The 21,247-nt window shown below is 42.6% G+C and overlaps 1 protein-coding gene across 1 annotated transcript in view; it reads left to right on the top strand.

The window, feature by feature from the left end:
* Positions 1 to 4,998: 4,998 nt before the first annotated feature.
* The window catches only part of GC (GC vitamin D binding protein), a 42,793-nt gene continuing 26,544 nt past the window's right edge, over positions 4,999 to 21,247 (top strand). The window contains exons 1-3 of the mRNA XM_084627372.1: positions 4,999 to 5,210; positions 19,189 to 19,258; positions 20,079 to 20,211. Coding sequence (XP_084483498.1) covers positions 5,150 to 5,210; positions 19,189 to 19,258; positions 20,079 to 20,211 — 264 coding nt within the window. The 5' untranslated portion in view covers positions 4,999 to 5,149. The remainder of the gene's footprint in view (positions 5,211 to 19,188; positions 19,259 to 20,078; positions 20,212 to 21,247) is intronic.

Below are 21,247 nucleotides of genomic sequence, written 5' to 3' on the forward strand. Positions count from 1 at the left end.
TAGGAGGGGAAGGTCCTCCACTGATGTTCATCAACATAGCTCCATTGAGGTCAACACAAGCTGAGGATCTAGCTGCTAACTGGCAAGGCTTTATTTAGGAAAAATAGGCCCTTTATGGGTCTGGAGCAAATTATTCAAATCTGAACCTCTTCTACACTTTTTACTGTCCTAAAATCAAGGTGGGGGGAGGTATAGTTCCGCTTCTGCCTCTCTCTATTGCTAGATATTGGAAGCACCACACTCTTCTTGCTCCTGTTAAATATTAGATGTGTGTCTACTTTTATGTTGGTTGATGATCTTCCTTTAATATCCCTCTTACAATTCTCCTCACCCTTTTATACATATAATAATATAATTAAAGTTATGGAGAGCTGTGAGGCAGACTCATTAAGGTTTCCTCCTGAGAAATCTCTACATCACTCTGTAAAAATGGGGTTTGGTTTGGGTTTGGTGTATGACCTGTTTGTTTTTTTGGGAGAGCTTTTTGTGTTATGGGAATGGGAGGGAGGTTGTTGGTGGGTGTCTAGGTGTTTTTAACTAAACAGAATTGGCTGCTGTTGGCTTTCAGTGGATATGTATTTTTTTTTCCCTAGTTGCCATTATTAAACTCTTCAGATCCTCTTTAGTCCTTCAGAAACTGATTATTTGCAACAGTCCTATCTGGGAAGGGGGAAAGCGTGTAAACCATGTCTGATAACTGGTGTGAATGTAATGCAGTGTTACCTTGCTAGCAATAGCAATGTGATTGCACGTGGCTGAGCATAGAGAAGAAATCTTCCTGGCATGGTCTTCTGTAACGCTTTAGCAATCAGCACTGGGAATGCAGCAATTATTCCTCATGGAATCCATCCCTAAGTTGAACTCTGCTCTGACAGCGGTCATGTCAAAATGTGGCTTCCTTGCTCTCCCCTCTCCGCATGTTTACAGGGAGAAGTCTGGATCCCTGCTGTGGGGGTGTCGAAGAAGGAACTGCCATTTCCCTGGCATGCTTCCCTCTTCTCCCCAACCCTGAAGAACTTTACAATTAGGGAAGGGCTGGAGAGGAGGCAGAGTGGGAGTGGGCCGTAAGGTCTGACAGATTCTCTCTGCGCCTATGCTGTAGAGTCCCCATGCTGAGCTAGAAGTGGTTCAGGGCTGGCTGGGCAGCAACGTGGAGACAATGAGTTTGTCTATACTGGAATAAAAGACCTGCGGCTGGCCCAGCTCAGCTGACTCGGGCTCATGGAGCTGCGGAGCTGTCAAATTGCTGTGTGAATGTTCTAGCTTGGACTGGAGCCCACGTTCCAGGGCCACCTTCTCCCCTTGCAGGGTCCCAGAACTCCAGTTCCCGCCTGCACCCAAATGTCCACACAGCAATTGTACAGCCCTGTAACCTGAGCCCCGCGTCAGCTGACCCAGACCAGATGTACTCAAAGGGGCCTTCAATGTGGAGCTCCCTGTATATCCTTCAGCAGCCCAAAAGTTGGGAATTAGTGCATGTGACACATGGAATAGGATACCAGAGTGTTTCACTGCATTGCCTGAGAGCAGCACTGCACTGGAAAAGTGCCGTCCATTCTTGCCAACAATAGCACGTGGAAGAGAGCGGGTCTACTTATTTTCAGAATTTTGGGCCTTAATCTTGAATATAACTCAAATCTCATTTCACAGCCTAATGAGTTGCTAAGCATTCCCCTCGGCTCACAGTAATTTTGTGAACCATCATTTTAATTTTCTTTAACATACCTTCAATACTAACTTTTCTCCGCTGAATTACAGTTACATATGTAGGGATCTGCTGCTAGGAGACACAACTTCCACATTTTATACCAAAACAATAACCCATTACCTACCAGAAATGCACGGTAAACAAGTCCATAGCGGTAGCTCTCTACAGCAGCGGCTGGCTCCAATGAGCATCAGAGCTTGTCTAGCATTTTGTGATACAACTATTCTTTAAGGGTCAGGGGCTGCCATGATTACTCGTATTGAATAGCACTTTACATTGTGAGCAATCTCACTTATTTCAATGGGATTACTTGCAGAATGTGGTACCCTTCCGTGGCAGAATTTGGCCACGGGTGTATCTGCATATATGGCGTCCTGTTTATCACTATTGGAATTAGAACCCACCCTTTTAATCTGACCCTCTTTCCAACCCAATTTCTAGACCAAAGACCTTCTGAGGTCTGCCCAGAAATAATGTGTTGTAATGGCAGCTCCCTGAAAAGCGCTAAAAATCTCTGTTCACGGTGCAAAGGAAATGAATGTGCAAGGATTTCCTGCTAGGACATACGGCTCCAGTCTCATCAGATCTCTTATAAATAGCCAAGCTGGGGTTACAGGAGGGATGAATGCAACCTTGAGCATTGAGTAGCCAAACTTCTGTAACCTGTGGCAGCTGCTATCCAGTGCTGGATGCCTTTGCACCTCCCTCAACCCCCACTTTTCTCTCACTACTCCCCAGGAGGGAGAGGAGGAGCCTACAGAAGTCTGCCTTCCTTCCCCCAGGGAAAAATCCAGGTGCTACAGTGATAATGCTCATGGTGCAGCAGGTAGCCATGTTTCCTCTGGATTAGGACTAAACACATGTCCCAGTATGTTGTTCAGAAGATATGTGCTGCTGGATATGCCAGTCCATGCCCGTGCACAAGGACAGACAGGCAGCAACTGACCTTTGCATTAGAGATACAAAAAGGAAAAGGGGGTTTTGGCTCAGATCCTCAAAGGTCTTGAGGCCCCTATCTTCCATTGAATCCATGGCAGCTAGGTGCCTAAATACCTTTAAGAATCTAGGCCTTTGTGCCCTCCATATGTACTAGTGCCAGGTACAATCTGGCTCTTGAAAAACGTATAGTTTAAGGGCCCACTCTAGACCCATTTGTGATGGTCTAGTGGAAGGTGGCTGCTCTTGTAGCCTCAGAGGTGTCAGGTTCAAATCAGACATGATTTAGGGGAAGAAATTTAGGGTTAGGGTGCTGGCCTAGGCCGTGTGAGACCTGGGGTCAGTTCCCTCCTTGTGTGACTCTGGACAAATCAGTTAATCTCTTCGTGCCACAGTTCTGCATCTGTAAAATAGGGATAAAGTAGGACTTCCCTACCTAATGGGGGGCATGGGGATCAATATTCTGAAAACTGTGAGATGCTATGTTAAGGAGGACCATATAAATACCAAAAATGTACAGATGGATGGAAGTTGTTCCACAGACTCAAAAGAGTTTTGGTTGAGGTCTTAAATTCCTCCTATAACTTAAACTGAATATACTCCTGACGTCCATTCCTAAGCTCTTTGTATTGTTGCTGTGTGAACTTAAATGGCTGACACGCAAGCCAAAGATGACTGTGTTTCTGTGGTGAGGAACACACTTTGTAAAGCACTTGAGTGAAAGGCATTGTGCAAGTGTCATTGATTTGTCATGGTTTTGTACCTGCTAATGCTGCAAAAGAAACTTCTGTTCGAGAAATTGAAACTAACATGAGGAGCGATTAAAATCTCCTGTGGCAGGAATAGTTTAATAAAATTGCCGTAGCTATGTGGTATAGGTGGCATTGTCTCTGTTGCTTCCCATTTATGTGGTGAAGGCCACCATATCTGAAACAGTCACTAGTAATTTAAGCAGTTAGTTTTAGGGTTTTTATTTGGGGGGGCGGGAAATTATATGAACAGGGAAGTCGTCTGAGAAAAAATATAGGCTTTTTTTATTCAGTTCAAGCCCTGGGTGGGGCATCAAGCAGGAGCCAGTGACTGATAGCTTGGAAGGCCCTTAAAGAACAAATGTGAAGAAAATGATATGCTAAATGTGCACCTCTTATGAGGAATGTGCAAGAGGACTCAAGGTTTGGCATTTATCCATATTCGACATATGAGACACAAGCACAGAGGGGACCTAACTTATCCTGGGAGCAATTCAATTGGAATGGGGTTACTGGAGGGATGAATGCAACCTTGGGCATTGGGCAGCCAAAATTCTGTTACCTACAGCAGCTGCTATCCAGCACTGGATGCCATTGCACCTCCCCCACCCTTCTCTTCTCTCTCACTACTCCCCATGGGCGAGAGGAGGAGCCTACAGAAGTCTGCCTTCTTTCCCCATCCTGGAGGCCAAGGGAGGAGCCTTGTGTCTTTCCCCTTCCCCATCCCATAGGCCCTGGAAATGACAGCAGCCATGTTCTTTTACTCTCCTCCCCACAGAGACCAGAGAGAGAGAATGCCGGGAGGGAAGGCTCTTTCTTCTCTTTTTGAAAGAGATGGTGACTAGGATCCTCAGCTCAACAGGGTGAACAGCGTCTTCTTAGGCAGCTTGAGGAATGTACCGATGAACACATCCCTAGTTCTCCATTAGCTGAGCACAAATCAGCAACCTCAACATGGACTCTGCTTCTTGTAGCACACTCAAAAAATATTCTGTAAATAGCCAAATATTGCTGATCTTTAGGTAATTTGGCAAAATCACTTAATTTGACTCCCATCGCTTGCTATTTTGGTAAAATTTATGTATTATTCCTTATTTACTATATTTGCAAGTCACCTTTAATTCTCCAGCTGATAAAAATGGTGAGTAAAGACCTTGTTGTGTAATGGTCTGCGCAGGACTGCTAGATATCAGGAAGTGCTGACCAAATCCCAGTTTGGCGGGCAATGGGCAACCATCTTAATTTCTTCCTCACAAGGTGCCGTCAGGATCAATGTCCATAAAGCACTTTGAAGGTTAAAACTGCTATGCAATAAGATGACACATAGAATGTATGTTTTCCACCTCTCTCTCTCTCTCTCACTCACACACACACACACACACACTCTCTCTCTCTCTCTTTTAAAATTCCTGTTACATTTTTTGTGCATTAAAATATTGGTAGGATAAAAAGTTTGACTGGAATTGTATAGCTTGCACCCCAGTTTTGCAGAGTTAATAATAAAACCACAGAGATTTTTGGACACACTGGCATCGGTAAATGTCTATTTGTCTTTACTAGTCATTCCATTTTATCTCCACTAGACCAAGGATGCATGCCCTCTGCTCCTCGACCTAGATTAATCATTTATTGGGTAATTTACCGTCATCTGATCGATATAAATGGCAGAACGACCTCTAGAGTGCTACCTTTGGCGAAACAATCTGCAGAAGACAAAGTGATTAAACCATCCCTTTAAATCCAGTGTAATTACAAAATGAAGGTAGTAACAGTCCTGCTGCTTGCTGCAGTATCGTTGAGTCATGCTGAACATAGAGGTAAGATGGCTTGCACTCTGCATTTCTCCTGTGAAACTTTCCATTTGAAAGGCTCCATCCAACTTCCATTGAAATCAAAGGAAAGATTTCTGTCAGTTTCAATGAAAGCTAGGTCAAGTCCTCAAGCAGAAGAACCGTTTAGATAAAGACAATGGAATTGTTCAGCCTGGGAGAAAAGTTCTAGGGGTGGCAAAGTTGTGTTAGCATATGGAACACGGTGTGCTTATATGAGATCTTGCAAAGACTGGGTGGGAGGCAAAAGGCATGGTCCATTATGTCTTTTATAGACTTTGAGGCAGGGGGCAAACCCAGGTTGTGGGGGCAACTGCCCCTTTTACCCCAGAGCAAATGATGCCCCTGCTGTTAAGGTGTTTGATTTTTCAGTAACAGGCGCTAACAGGAACCTCTTCAGACACTGTAGTGATTAGTGCAGTCACACAATTGATTGGCATAACTAATAGAATCATGATCACTTATTAAAAAAGTGTTAATGAACTGAATTTTTAATTGGACTTCCACTATGACGAGAGTTTCTCACTGCAACACAAACTCAGAACGCACGAAATAGAAAACATCTTGGTATGGCTCTGTGTCGGCAACGGAACTCTGCACCTTTTGCATATGAGGCCAAGGCTGGTAGTGAAGTAAACTGACTGGGCCAGCTCCTCACTGGTGTAAATTGGCACAGCTCCATTGAAGTCAGTGGAACTACAACCATTCTACCAGCTGAGGATCTGGCTCATTATGACCTGATAGCTGTTATATAGCCTGTCCAAAATGGATTGCTGCGCTCTCTCCAATTCTGCGGGTTTGTCTGCACACCCCATGGCAGTGAGCCTCCCAGCCCAGGTCAATTGACTCAGGGTTGCAGGGCTTTGTAAACGGTGTTTTGAAGTTGTGGCTTGGGCTGGGGCTTGGGGTTTGAAGACTGGGGGTAGGGGGAGTGGGCTTCAGAGTGTCATGAAAAAAATGACACAACACAATTGCCACCTTTGCAGGGAGTCTCAAACTGGGAAGCAAAGTTCCGATCGGGCACGAAGATTGAAGTATCCTCTTTGTCAGAAGTGGAGCACAGTGCTCAACAATGTGAAGGGAGAGATTGATTGCGTGGCTTTTGTTGGCCAAGTTCAGCCTGTTTGGGGGGTGAGCGGGGAAGGAACTTTAGTTCAAGGCCTTGACTCTGCCAGGATTCATGTGGAGAACATGACTTTCTCTAGGGCTTTCAGTCTGGTACCTTTCGCAAACGCTTTTATTTGCTTTACAAAATGAAAGACACTGAGTAGAAAGAGCAGGGCAAAACCACAAATTCTCACTTTGGTTACTTGATCTGTATTTGCAGACTCACAAATGAAGCTCTGCCAAAAAGAATGTAAATTATAAATAAATAAGTAAATAAACAAACCTATATGTATGTATTTTATAATTATTACACACCAATTCATGAAAGTGAAAATGAATTCCAGCAACCTTGCCCTTCAAAGCTACAGAGTGGTGATATTAAAACTAATCCTTGATCGTGTTCGGAATATCTCCCAAGGGCTAATCGCCATACAAAACAACAAAAGAAAACTGGACATTAATAGATTCTACTTACTGCCATTTGCTTGTATTGATTCACAGGGACTTCTTGCTTAAATTTTTAACACTGCAAGGTAAAAAGGAATATGTGGTTATTTCACATTGCTGAACCACTGTTCTTTTGCTTCTATGATTGAAAACCTTTCCTTTGATGCCAATGAACAACTTGAGAGGTGATTTAATTAAACAATGCCCCAGAAGCTGAAGTGTTACAAAACCTCTGTTGGAATGAAAAATGCAGGAAACTAGAGATTTTTTCCCTCTCTTTGACAGGACAATCAGTCCTATAATAACAACTCTGTACAGCCTTGGCCATTGTAATCACATGAGGCCTGATCCTCAGCTGATTGTAAATTGGTGTAACTCTACTGATTTCAATAGAAAACTGCAATTAATTTACATTATCTGAGGTTGTGGCCCATGATGGATTTTTTTTTCCCTTTCAAAAATCTAAAGTATTATCTTGAGATCTGAATGCTACAGGTTACCCAGCAATTAATATTGTAATTACTTTGGTTAACTGGGAAATAGCAGAGGCAATATTCTCTAGTATAAGGCACTCACTGAATTCTTGATATGAGAAATAACAAAGCTGGATGCAACAAATTCTGAGGATAATCTGATCCTGGAAATATCAAGAGCCTCCAAGATTTTAAAGTGCTAGCATGCTACATAAGGGGCTTGAAGAAAGAAACACCAGAGAAGGAGTAAAAAGGGAAAACAGGAATTGTCCAGAGAGTTTATAGTTTTGTGAAAGATGGAGACAGGAAAATAGGATCGCGGATTGGGTCCAGGGGAGAGGGAAAAGGAAGATTGGCTTGGGAAAAGGATGGGAAGGGAAAATACCTCAGTAGGTTCAAATAAGAAAATTTTCAGATGCTGTGAACTCTTAGAGTCAGATCTTCAGCTAGTGTACATCAACATCACTTCACTGAAGCGACGATTTACATCAGCTGACCAGCTGACCTTGAAGTGTTTGCCTAAAACCTGACCCGTATCTTTCTCTTCATACAACTTAAACTTGTAGGTAGGGACTGGATAGATCAGGAGTCTGAAAGGCTCATTAGTTCTCGGCCCTCTCTCAGATACCAGCTTTACTAAGTCTCCAGGTCAGTAATGAAAAGAGCTGTATGAAATGCTCACAATGAAACTTCCAGAGGTGTCTTATACACTCAAATATTAGTCAATGGTTTGTGTGAACTTTGAGTTTTGCCTTTGTGTCGAAAATCATCCTTTCCTAGTGTTTTGACATGATCCTGAGGGCTTCGACGGAGTTTCATTTGTGCTCCAGGGTTTGTTTGACCTTAGAATTCAAAAGGTAAAAACTGCAAAGATCAGAAATGAAGAAAAAGTTTTTATGACCCTAGCAAAGTAAAACTGGTGAGTTTCACACAGCTTGAGTCATGACTAAAAGTTATCATCTCATCCTTGTTTGGGGACTGCATAAAATGAGTCGCTGGTCTCAGCCCAGTCACAGTGGACACGTGCCTGTTTGACAAAATTACCACTACCACTAGCATTCATTGCGGCTTTGAGTGGCTGTCTCAGCAGAAAATCCAAGATCTGAATGGGCACAAAAGACTGAATTATCTCACTCTCCATTTTTCCTTATCTCCCTCTTTCAAACAGCCACAGCCAGACAGCTTGTATCAGTCATGTAAGCTATCAGGCTCGCAATTGACGCATTCACTTGAAAGCATTTCACATCATACTTACAAAGAAATAAAAAGGTAATCTCCAGGCTTACCCTGTGACTTGTGCCATAAGAGATTTGAGCCCAATTCCCATGGTTGGGGAGGGTGATGGTGAAAGCAGGCCTAGTCCCAGTTAAGCAAATGCCTAACAATGCTCTGCGGTGATCTCACAAGGTAATCCAAAGCAGCAATAATAGGGTTTGAAGGAAGGGCGTTCAATGCTGCTTCAGTAATGCAAGAGTTGGAAGGCAGTGTCAGGCCGTTCTGTACATAAACGCTTTCTACAAGCAAGGCTTAATTCCCCCTCCCCCCCAACCCACTCATCCACTTTTTCCCACATCCATCTCATACCCTTGTTAATCCAGTCAGATTTTTAAAATTGACGAAAAGATGCCATAAACAAAGCTGAGCGCTTCACCCTCTTGTGGGCATTAAAGATACTGTGGCATTTTTCACAAGAACTAAGGCTGTAACCATGTGTCCTGATGTCAGATCATTCCCATTCCACTATCTGGAGGTCCTCACAGTCGTTAAGCTGGAAAAGAGATTTGTCACTTCTGTCATCATCATCTTGGTGGTGTTTCTGTGCCCTCTTAAACAGCTGATGTGTGTGTTTCTGTGCCCTCTTAAACAGCTGATGTGTTTCAGGTTGCAGGGAGCCAGCTACCTTTCAATGAGAGCTGAAGTGATGTGTTAGCATGTCTGTTTAAATAAGTAACACGCTCTGAGATCTTCTGGGATGAAAACTATTTCCCCCTAAAACACAGCCTGCTCTGTAGTCCTGCGACAATTGAGCCCTGATCACTGGCATCATGCCGCCGTTACCCTCTTAATGCACCATCTACACTAGCAAAAAGGTGTGTATTTAAAACATGAGAGCTAACATGTTTAAAAACCCCAGTGGAGACAGGACAAGTTATAGTGTGGACCCATTAGCTAGTCAAGGTGAGCTCTAGGGGAGAGTCTAAGCTGCAGACACTCCCTGAGTGGAGTACGTACCATCAGTGCTGCTCTGGGAAGCGTTAATTTGCCATAGTGTTTCCTGACAGCGACTCTATGGATTTCTGAGGGGGTCATACTGCCTATAGCAGCTGCTCCCCTGCTCTGTCCTAACTAGTGGGCAATACCCCTGAAACCACGCATACCCCCAGTCAGGCATAGCTCCCTCCAAGAGGTTGGCACTGGCTCAGGGCTGGAGGAAGTCATCTAGACTCATAGACTTTAAGGTCAGAGGGGACCATTATGATCGTCTAGTCCGACCTCCTGCACAACGCAGGCCACAGCATCTCACCCACCCATTCCTGTAACAAACCCCTCACCTATGTTGTTGCCATCTCTTCCACCCATGCTTCCCGACCACATTTGACAGGTAAACATGCTCATTCCCTCCTATTATGTCACAGAAGAGAGGAGGAGGCCCAGGGTGCTGCTCAGAGGTAGCTCTCTATCTGCAAGGAGGAGCTGAATGGAGCTTACTCTTGAAGGCAGGAAAAGAGGCTGTGGTGTTGACGTCTTCCTAGTCTTCTAGGGCCTAATCTAAAGACCTGATCGCAAGTCAATAACAAGATTTCCCCCCGTGATTTCAATGGACTTTGGATCAGGTTCTTAATGAGCAGGGGTTATTTGACTGAGCTGAGCAGCCATTTCATATATAGAAATAACCTAGCATGGCTGTATGTTTTGTTCGAGTCCAAGCCTCCACTTGAAGTATAACTTTCTGTGTCCTTTTCACAGCTGGTGGACTATCATTAACACCTTATTTATAAGCACATACCAAATGGTTTTGAATATGCTGAGCAGGTGAATCCCGTATTTATTTTGTGTCTGTTTAGCTGATTTAAGTGACAATATCACAGGGTATCAGTGAGCAGCTATTCCAGGTCAAAAAGACATGTATTTTGTTTACTCTGGTTGTGAGGAGACAGTGTTCTAACAAAGAGCTGTTCACCCTCAGAGGCTACTTGTTCTAACTGGGGAATGGGGTCAAACTTCTTTGACTCTAAGAGATTAACAGGATACTGCCTGAATAATATCTTCTAGCTGGACACCACACCAGCAGAATCATCACTTGTCTTTTGGGGAAGATTCAGATGAGCATAGTCAGATAGCATCAGACTTTAATACCATCAAAAATGTCAAACACAAAGCAAACGATAGCACTTTGAAGCATTTCAGGAAACCGAGGAGTTTTCCCATCCATCTCTCTAATTTTGAGTCCTGCAAAGTCTATGCAGCTGGTGCATTAAAATGCACTTTTGCTCTAAAAATGCCACCTTCTTACTAAGCAGCTATGCTACTTATGTGCATTCAGATGAAAATAAGCTTTTACTGATTTTTATTCTGCTTTCAGGGGCAGCGAGTTACATGGGCCTGTGGTGCCCGTGCTCCAGAAATCTTCAGGGCCTGGAGGCCCGGCTCCACCAATGTCTCTCCCCCAGCCCCACCTGCCACCCCTACGCGTCTCCCCTGGAGCATCCCCCGGCCCCGCCTAATGCCCCTGGAGCATCTCCCGGCCAGTGGTTCTGTGCACCACCAAAAATTATGCAAACCTGCCACCTCATCTGCTTTGTTCTGCAGAGTCCACATAGTTAAGAGAGAGTGAGCTAAATTCGATTAATCACCATCAGAATTGTTTAAGTTTCAAATCAGTTACATCTGTGCAACTGCACTGAAGGAAAAGGTGTTGTACATTTCCCCCTGAGAGCATCATTTGAAGACAGTGGGTTAGCAGAAACTTGATCATGGTAATGGTCCCTTCTGGCCTTCAAATATATGAATTTTAGCCTACCACTCAACTCTAGTTCATGTAAAGGGATATCACTCATTTTAATCCCAAAGATCCTTACACTCCATGCACATTTGATGTCCTCTCACTTTTACTGTTGAAACTGTTTGCATCAGAAATAAAGTATCATGACAGGGAGGTTTGAGAGCGCATTAATTTCGCTACATGAATGGTTCTTACAACATGGTAAATGTCAAGCATTACTAATATTAGTATGTTCCCATTTGGGGTCTGTGTATATCTTGGACTTTTATATCTTCAACCAGACCCTGACTTCCTTAGGTCTAGCTGGTTTCTAGATGTTGTGGGCCAGATCCCCAGACAGTGTAAATCAGATTAGTTCTGTTGATGTTCCAATGGAACAGCAGTGGTTTCCATCAAGTGGTGATCTGGGTTATACACTTCTCACTGCCCACTGGTGCCCCGTGTTTTTGCATGATTCAGATTTTCTAAAGGGTCTCCTGGAGCAAGTATTTCCAGAAATGGTAGCTTAAGGGTAAAAGAGAACATGGGGATTTTTTTTTCAAAAGTGCCTAAATCCTATTTTCAAAGGTGACTTAAAAGTCCAAGTCTCATCAAAAGTCAATCAGACTAAGGCTCATAAATGCCAAGTCCATTTTTATAAATGGGATGTAGGGCCAGACATTAAAGATAGTCTGGTTCCTAGAGATGCAAATAGATGCCTAGTGGGATTTTCTAAAGAGCCTAGGTTGGGAGTTAGGCACTTGGACCCAGATCCTCAAAAGTATTTAGGTGCCTAAGTAAATTCAATGGGAGTTAGTCAAAGGTATTTAGGCACCTATCTGGGCCTTTGGCATATGCAACGACATTCCATTTTCCTCAGGGGTGCATGACCCCCCAACTCTGCCCCAGGCCCTGCCCCCACTCCACCCCTTCCCGCCCCACCTCTTCCAGCCCCCATTCTCCCCCTCCCTCAAGTGCGCCCCACCCTCACTTCTCCTGCTCCCCCCAGCGCCTCCTGCACACAGCTAAACAGCTGCTTCGCAGCGGAAGGAGCTGAGCAATGGGGCTGCTGGTGGGTGCTGAGTGCCCACTCTTTTTTTTTTCCCTGTGGGTACTCCAGCCCCACAGCACCCATGGACTCGGTGCTTATGGCCCTAGGTGCTTTTGAAATTTTCCTAGACACCTATTTACATCTGTAGGTACCTAAAAACCTTTGCAAATCTGGCCCTAACTACCTAAATCACTTTTGAAAATGGGACTTGGGGCTCCTAAGTCACTTTGGTGCTTTTTGAAATGTTACCCTTTCAGCTTTTCGCAGTAACTGGATTCATCCTGTCTTCACTACAAACACCTTTCCGGGTGTTAAAGTCACTGTGAAAATAATGTAAATGTTACAGCAGAGTGTCTAAAATTATACTAGAGACTAACAAATTTATTTGAGCATAAGCTTTCGCGAGCTACAGCTCACTTCATCGGATGCATCCGATGAAGTAAGCTGTAGCTCACAAAAGCTTATGCTCAAATAAATATGTTAGTCTCTAAGGTGCCACAAGTCCACCTTTTCTTTCTGCGGATACAGACTAACATGGCTGCTACTCTGAAACCTAAAATTATACTGATATTTAACCTGCTGGTACCACATCCCAACCCAGACAGTTTGTAGCAAAACCAATGGCACTTTACAGGGATTAGTGGCTTATTAATCATTCCTTTGGCACTTCCTGTAGTTACATGAATTATAGTGCTCTCTGCTGAGGGTTGGTAATATGGGCACGCTGTATCATTTTATAGCAATTCCACTGCAATTTAGCATTAATGTTCACCTATTGCAAAGACTTAACAGTAATTCCTTTTCATTCTGTCTGTCCTGATACCTGATATTTCTTTTGATAAATCCATTCAATCCTGTGCATTTTCCAGACTGAACATAAGATTGAGTTCTCTCTACTTCAAACAGATATGGTTCATAGCACCCTCTATTGGTTCTTATTACAACAGGAATTGATTTCCATGTATCTGGTGCAATCTACAACTTTGTGAAGCCAGTGTTGCAGCTGAAAAAATGAAAGAAGACAATACAGAAAAAGACTAACATCAATAAAACAAGGATAAATTTCTTCTAAAAGTGCCTAAATGACTTAGAAGACTGAGTCCTATTTTCAGAGGTGACTTAGGCACTTAGCAGACTCGGTCTCATTAAAAGACAATGGGACCTAGGCCCTAAGTTAGTTAGGCACTTTTGAAAATTGTGTCTCTAGACAATTAGAGGGAGATATTCAGAAGCATCTTTTAATTTTTTTTTCAATAAGAGTTGGAGCCTTAATTCCTTTTAAAAATCCTAGTCTTCAGTGATGGCCACTATACAAAACACAGGTTTCAGAGTAACAGCCGTGTTAGTCTGTATTCGCAAAAAGAATTGTGGCACCTTAGAGACTAACCAATTTATTTGAGCATGAGCTTTCGTGAGCTACAGCTCACTTCATCGGATGCATACCGTGGAAACTGCAGCAGACATTATATACACACAGAGATCATGAAACAATACCTCCTCCCACCCCACTGTCCTGCTGGTAATAGCTTATCTAAAGTGATCATTAAGTTGGGCCATTTCCAGCACAAATCCAGGTTTTCTCAACCTCCGCCCCCCCACACACAAACTCACTTTCCTGCTGGTAATAGCTTATCCAAAGTGACCACTCTCCCTACAATGTGCATGATAATCAAGGTGGGCCATTTCCAGCACAAATCCAGGTTTTCTCACCCCCCTCCAAAAACCACACACACAAACTCATTCTCCTGCTGGTAATAGGTCAAACTGAACAGTCTCTACGTAAAAGAATAAATGGACACAAATCAGATGTCAAGAATTATAACATTCATAAACCAGTCGGAGAACACTTCAATCTCTCTGGTCACGCAATCACAGACATGAAGGTCGCTATCTTAAAACAAAAAAACTTCAAATCCAGACTCCAGCGAGAAACTGCTGAATTGGAATTCATTTGCAAATTGGATACTATTAATTTAGGCTTAAATAGAGATTGGGAGTGGCTAAGTCATTATGCAAGGTAGCCTATTTCCCCTTGTTTTTTCCTACCCCCCCCCCCCGCCCCCAGATGTTCTGGTTAAACTTGGATTTAAACTTGGAGAGTGGTCACTTTGGATGAGCTATTGCCAGCAGGAGAGTGAGTTTGTGTGTGTGTGTGTCCCTGGGAAAAAGCGGGGGGGCGGTGAGAAAGCCTGGATTTGTGCTGGACATGGCCCACCTTGATTACCATGCACATTGTAGGGAGAGTGGTCACTTTGGATGAGCTGTTACCAGCAGGAGAGTGAGTTTGTGTGTGTATGGGGGTGGGGGGTGAGAAAACCTGGATTTGTGCTGGAAATGGCCCACCTTGATTATCATGCACATTGTAGGGAGAGTGGTCACTTTGGATAAGCTATTAGCAGCAGGAGAGTGAGTTTGTGTGTGTGGTTTTTGGAGGGGGGTGAGGGGGTGAGAGAACCTGGATTTGTGCAGGAAATGGCCCACCTTGATTATCATACACATTGTGAAGAGAGTTGTCACTTTGGATGGGCTATTACCAGCAGGAGAGTGAGTTTGTGTGTGGGGGGGTGGAGGGTGAGAAAACCTGGATTTGTGCTGGAAATGGCCCAACTTGATGATCACTTTAGATAAGCTATTACCAGCAGGACAGTGGGGTGGGAGGAGGTATTGTTTCATCATCTCTGTGTGTATATAATGTCTGCTGCAGTTTCCACGGTATGCATCTGAGGAAGTGAGCTGTAGCTCACGAAAGCTCATGCTCAAATAAATTGGTTAGTCTCTAAGGTGCCACAAGTACTCCTTTTCTTTATACAAAACACAAAGACAGATGGATAGATAGAGTTGATGAAGTAAGAAGTGAACGTCTACCTAATTTCTTTAACTAAAACTCTAATTGGGCCTGCTTCTTCTTTCACACTGACTTTACACTGGTGTAACTTCATTGATTTCAACAGAACTACTAATGGGTATCAGCTGTCAGATAATCGCTGAAGAAGAGTTCTGTGGAGCTCAAAAGCTTGTCTCTCTCACCAACAGAAGTTGGTCCAATAAAAAATATTACCACCCAACCTGATAATTTAAGAACTTTTTTAATACTAATGAAAGGAGAAACCCTTCAACAATAGTCACTATTAAACTCAAAATTAAAATAGATAAGAGGAAAAAGGAGAAGAGCTTGATATCACAGAGTTTTGATAGGACCATGAATGAACAGGTTACCTACCTTAATGTAAGAGAAACACAAGTTTGGACCTCAACATGAAACAACGAAAGACCTTAATTGACACTATCACATGACAGGATAGAAGAAGAAGAAGACTAAGAGTAGAAAAGCATCAGCCACAATATGTGATTAATATTATAAAGCTGCAGAAACTGACTGGTAGCAGGTCTCATTGATACAGTTGTAGGGACTTCCATAGGCCAGTTTATAATTGTGTATTTTGTGTATATATTTTGTGTTTTCACGTGTGCTAGCTGCATCTCATCTGTAACATCAAGTGATTAGACAGGATACAAAACATCAAAGTCCTGGACAAAGAGAAGTGCAAGCCAAGAAAGCAGGCTGTGGCAAAAACAAGTGAGCATGTCTGCCCGATGTGCAGATACATCTGCAGATCCTTCATTAACTTACATTTTCACTGAAAGACACACTGAAAAAAACCTGACTCTTGTACATTGACTACAGTGGGAGTCTCCCATATATACTAATTTTTCTCTAAGTTGTAAAGCAAGTTTTATAAGGTTTTTGTGATAAAAGAACGGATCCATTAGGCTTTGTTTTTCTTTCAAACTACTACTCTTTATTTATACCACAGTAAGTAAGAGAAGAAGGCTATTCTATCCCTTTTCTTATCAGACATACCACAAAATTTTTCAGGATTAGCCAGAGTAGGATAAAAGAAAGTTACACATTAAATCGTAATGTGCCCACATTTTGTATGCAGTTTTCTTTAGGGGTGAATGGGAGCTGCTGGTTCTCAGCTCTTTGAAACTAGGGCTGTAATTTTATTGAGATGTGTAAACACAGACTTTAGAGCTACAACTGCATACCATATGAAAAACATGAATGGGTCTTCCAGAAACCTGATCAAATATAGCCAGTGAGTTCTGTAACAAACAGAAAATGCAGCAGTGCTTTCTTCTCTCTTTATTTCTTTTTGCTCTTCTTCCCTGAAGAAATATTCTAACACTCTAGTGTATGTTCTGTTTTGATTTTTAATGGGCAAAAAAAACCAACCACCTTCCACTCTTTCTCAGCCTGGCCACCTCCTACTACTTCCCCGGCCCCAACGAGAACAGGGATTCCCTGACAGTGAAGAATCCCTGAGCTCCTGTCCTTTGTGTGGGCCCAGGGAGGAGGATGGAATTGGAGAGAAGGGAGAGGTCATGTGATCCTCTTTTCCTCACCCCCCCCCCCACTCCTATAAGCCTTGGGTCTCAGTGATTTGATCACTTGGTGACTCACCGTATCTTGAAATGGTTTTCTGACTCGAACATTCATGAAGCGTTCTATACACTCAGATCACTGATACGTGCCTGCAGCTTTAACCGCACACTGACAAAGCCTTTTTGTGGGTGGTCAGGCTAATGGGACTGTCCCTCAGATTGCTAATAACCTGTGTCCTGCACTGGGCATTGTATATTGATGGCTAAAGGAAAAGAAAGAGAGGGAGACATCATTTATTTGTAGGAAATATTGAGCATGTATTTTAAAATTCAGCCAGGGATGAAGAAAAATTCATTAAAAAAAATTAAATCTATCATATTGGAAACTGAGTTCTAAATTATACTCTTGAATGAGTCTCCCACTGATTTTAAAAGAAGTCTTTCACCAAAATGACAATACATTTATTTCCAGACTGGTTTCCCCACCCACACTAGGATCCTTGCCCTTCCCTAGTACACCAAGTGCCCAACTCTGCCACCATTACTTGCACCGTGTAGTACATAACTCCACGAGTAGCCATTGGAAACACCAAGTGGGTAGGTGGGGATGGGAGGGAAATGGGCGAAGCCAATGCACAAGCCAGCACCGCTGAATCGGTGCAGGGGGAGGTTATAAATTGCTACTGATAGAGGCCAGCAACAAATGACTCTCTGCCAGAAGCAAGTGGGGGTGGTCGAAAGGAACTATGCCTTTCTTACTTCCCTGGGCTGCTTTTACACCCCCATTCCGCAGGATTGTGGCAAAGCCAAAAATCTAGCTCTCAGTAAAACAGGTTCCAATTAGCATTATGCAAAGCTCTCCACTTTTCATTTTATGGCCAAGTTAATATTTTCACAAACCCTAACTTTGTGTTCGCCACAAGTAAACACTGCTTTGCATGACAAAGATGCCCTTATTCTATATTTACCTCAGTTGGAAAGTGGCCATTTCTGTCTGCCTGCTTTTATTTAAAGAAATGTTCCCTGCCTCATGACATCTGTGCGTGAAGAATGACCTCTAGCATAAAGAGCTTCAAGCATCCTTCTCTGCTGCTGTCTAAAGCAGATAAATGTGAGTGTAACGCAGCAAAGAGGCAGATGAGACGACTGGATCATTCCAGCCCTACTAGTAGCTTGAATTATTCAAATGAAGACGGCTCAGGCACTGAGCAAACTGGAATCTCATCAGACAAACAAGATGAGGGTTAAAAATGTTGTCATTTTCCCTCTGATTTTTTTCAAGCTTCGTTTAAATTCTGAAAATGCCCAGTAGTACCTGCTAAGTGACTTACAAAGAAGAATTTAGTCACACCACGTGCATTCACCCTGAGGTGAAGTGTTTACTAAGAGAGTGTCACAGAACATCAGTGACGCATTAGGTTCAGTGACGCATTCCATTGGGGTGGAACCAAGAGGGTTTTATGAAAATTAATTGGAATGCTGTGAAAATTACTCTGAGCCTACAGTGTCAAATTTAACAGAGAAATATGTTCTTTGTAGAGTTGTGGGGGTTTTCAGGGAGTGGTTTGAGGAGTTGGTTTGTTTTACACAATTCTGTGGAATTCTGCAGCAGAGATATAATTCTGTTTTGAACTCTATAGGCTGTTTTGAACCATCCTATGTTATTTTGTATTAAATGCTATAGGGATGAAATTCATCCCCATGCAGCGGGCCTGCACAAGCTTTCTGCACCACTAGAATCCTATTTTGAGGGCTTAAGAGGGAATTAATTGATACTTAGAAAATTGATGCTGGCCCTCGGCACAGGGGTGAATTTCACCCCACTGCTTTTCTACAAAGATACCCAAACAACATGTGCACGTAGACAGTTATTTTCTAATTATAATAGTGGCAAAATGTGTTTTTGTTTTTCCAGAAGAGATGGCTGGAATATGGGAATAGACATGTCCATCCCCTTTCTATTTAAAAAATAAACCAACATCAAAAAGAAAAGGAGTACTTGTGGCACCTTAGCGACTAACCTTAGTCTCTAAGGTGCCACAAGTACTCCTTTTCTTTTTGCGAATACAGAGTAACACGGCTGCTACTCTGAAACCTGTCATTAATTCTCTCATCTTCTCATTTTGGAAAGAAGAGCCTGATCAAAAGCCCACTGAAGTAACAAAGACTCCTATGCACTTCAGTGGCCTTTGGACCAGACCCTCAAGAACATACAGATTCTATTTTAAATAGGTTTTTATACTATGCTCATCACCATGGATCTGAGCACCTTCCAGAACCTCAGTAAGGGACGTGACTAAGATCTGTCATGTTGTTTGATCTTTCATCCTTTCCCAAAAGGAGAGATGTGTGCAGAGAACATGTTTGGGTAGGGTTTTTATGGTGTGTTTTTTGTTTTGGTGTCACTCAAGCCCATCTTTGTCTTCAAGAGGACAGAGTGAGATATGCTTTGTTTTCTTCTGTGTCTGTTTTATCAAAACAAGTAACTGATCATAAATCCTCCTGTGACTGATTTTGCAGGTCGAGACTATGTACGGGACAAAATCTGTGGAGAATTCAACACCATGGGAAAAGACAACTTCCGAACTCTGTATGTACCCCCCAGAACACTGAAGCATTGACTTTGAACCCATACTGCTAAGACACAGCACACAAACCAAGTTAAAGAAAAATATTATAAAAAGAAAAAATAATGTTATAAGTTTTAACTATAATTAAATTCTATAAATGGTGAGTCCTATTGATTTCAGTGGGACCAGTCACATGAATAAAGTTAAACACCTGCATGTTTGCAGGATCAGGGCCTTAAACTGTAAGTTGTTTGTCTGCCTTGAATTTTCAAAAGAAGTTAATTATCTAAATCCTATTGCATTTTAATGGAATTCGGTGCCTAGCTCCCTTAGGATTTGAAAATCCCAGCCTTCTACTTGAATGGCAGCATCTGTCTCTCTGACCCCATTTCTAGCAAGCTAGCAGGTGTCTATCTGAGCTGGGAAGCACGCTCCCAGCTGCAGTTTGGATGTACCCTTAGACATTTAACTGCCTGATCTGCAGCTGCTATCAGTACTTAGGCATGTATGTGACACCAGATGTATCCATAGATAACTGTAGAAGGAAATCTGTGTCCACAGTTACTTCTGGCTGCAAAGCTGTGGGAACAAACTGGAAGCCTGGATACAGGCATGCTGAAAATAAGGCTCTATGCCTATAGCACAGATTCCAGTGACATTTAAAGAAGTCAAAATGTTGCTTTAAAAGAAAACGCTTGTTCGTATTTCAGACCCAGAGCTGCTATTCTTCATGTAAAACTTGTAACTGCAATCGGACAGATTTCTTTCAATAGGGTTTCAGTGAATAATAAATACTTCCCCAAACCGGCCATAAGAGCTTTGCCTCCTGTTTGTTCTCAGAGCAATCATCCTGAACAGCAAGAAATTCTCCAATGCCACCTTTGAAGAGATCAGTCACCTTGTGAAAGAGGTGGTCTTCCTGGCAGAAACGTGTTGTGTCAAAGGGGTTCACCCCAGCTGCTATGAAACTGGGGTAAGTCATGCTCTGTAGAATCACAGTATCTTAAACACGATGCATTTATTAAAGAAAAGAGCTTCTAACTATAGACAAACAAACAGGCTTCCATGCAACTTTGGCCTCAACTTTTTCTCCCTTGTTTACCAGGCTCCATCCTGTATGACGACAAAGGAGACCCATTCCAATTTAGGCTTAAATAGTTTCTTGTAGCATTTATTTTGCACATTTTAAGACTACGCTATTACCAGCTATAAATTACCTCTTCTGGGGGGAGGGAGACGTTTTCCAAGTCTCTGGTCTCTGCTGTGTTCTTCCCCTTTTTTTCTCCACTCTCTTGTTGTCAGTCACTATCTTTTATACCCTATTCTGTAGCTTTGCACAGACTAAGTTACCTCATCTGTAAACCTATCCGTTCTAAACCCCTGACTAAACATTTTTATGCACAAATCACAATAACTAACCCAAACTAATTCATTTTTGCTTAAACTTCTTTTTACTTGTCTTACTTGTATCGTCTGTTCTCTGCTATTAATCCCACTGGCTCCTTCCAGTTTTTTTAATCTTACTGGTCTGTTTTTGTGGCCTTGGGTTTTTGCTTGTTTTGGGAGCACCTAAAATTAACAATTCCCTCATGAGGCTCTGTTTCACTTTGCTGTTTACACAGACCAAGGTTTTACAAAGCAAGACACACAAACCAGATTTCAGAGTTTATACAACCCTGAAGCTTTTCCAGCTACATTCAGGAATGCTGCATGAGCAGAGCGACACACAAATGCCTTTCTACTGTCTTATAGTACTATATATAATATTCATGTCTCTAACGTTATTTAGTATATATATATTTGACTGACACAATTCATTATGCAGTTTCCCAACAGCACTATCTGGAATTCTGAATGGCATACAGAGGCATCTACTGGCTGAATAATATATTGCACATAACCATATAATTACATGCTTAACAGAGAGAAACAATGTGATGGTTCCAATTTATGTACGGTTATGTACATGCAATGTTGTTTACATTCCAATGAAAGTTTCAAGTGAAAAT

The sequence above is a fragment of the Lepidochelys olivacea genome, assembly GCF_965140295.1.
Source record: "Lepidochelys olivacea isolate rLepOli2 genome assembly, chromosome: 4".
Classification (NCBI taxonomy): domain Eukaryota; kingdom Metazoa; phylum Chordata; order Testudines; family Cheloniidae; genus Lepidochelys; species Lepidochelys olivacea.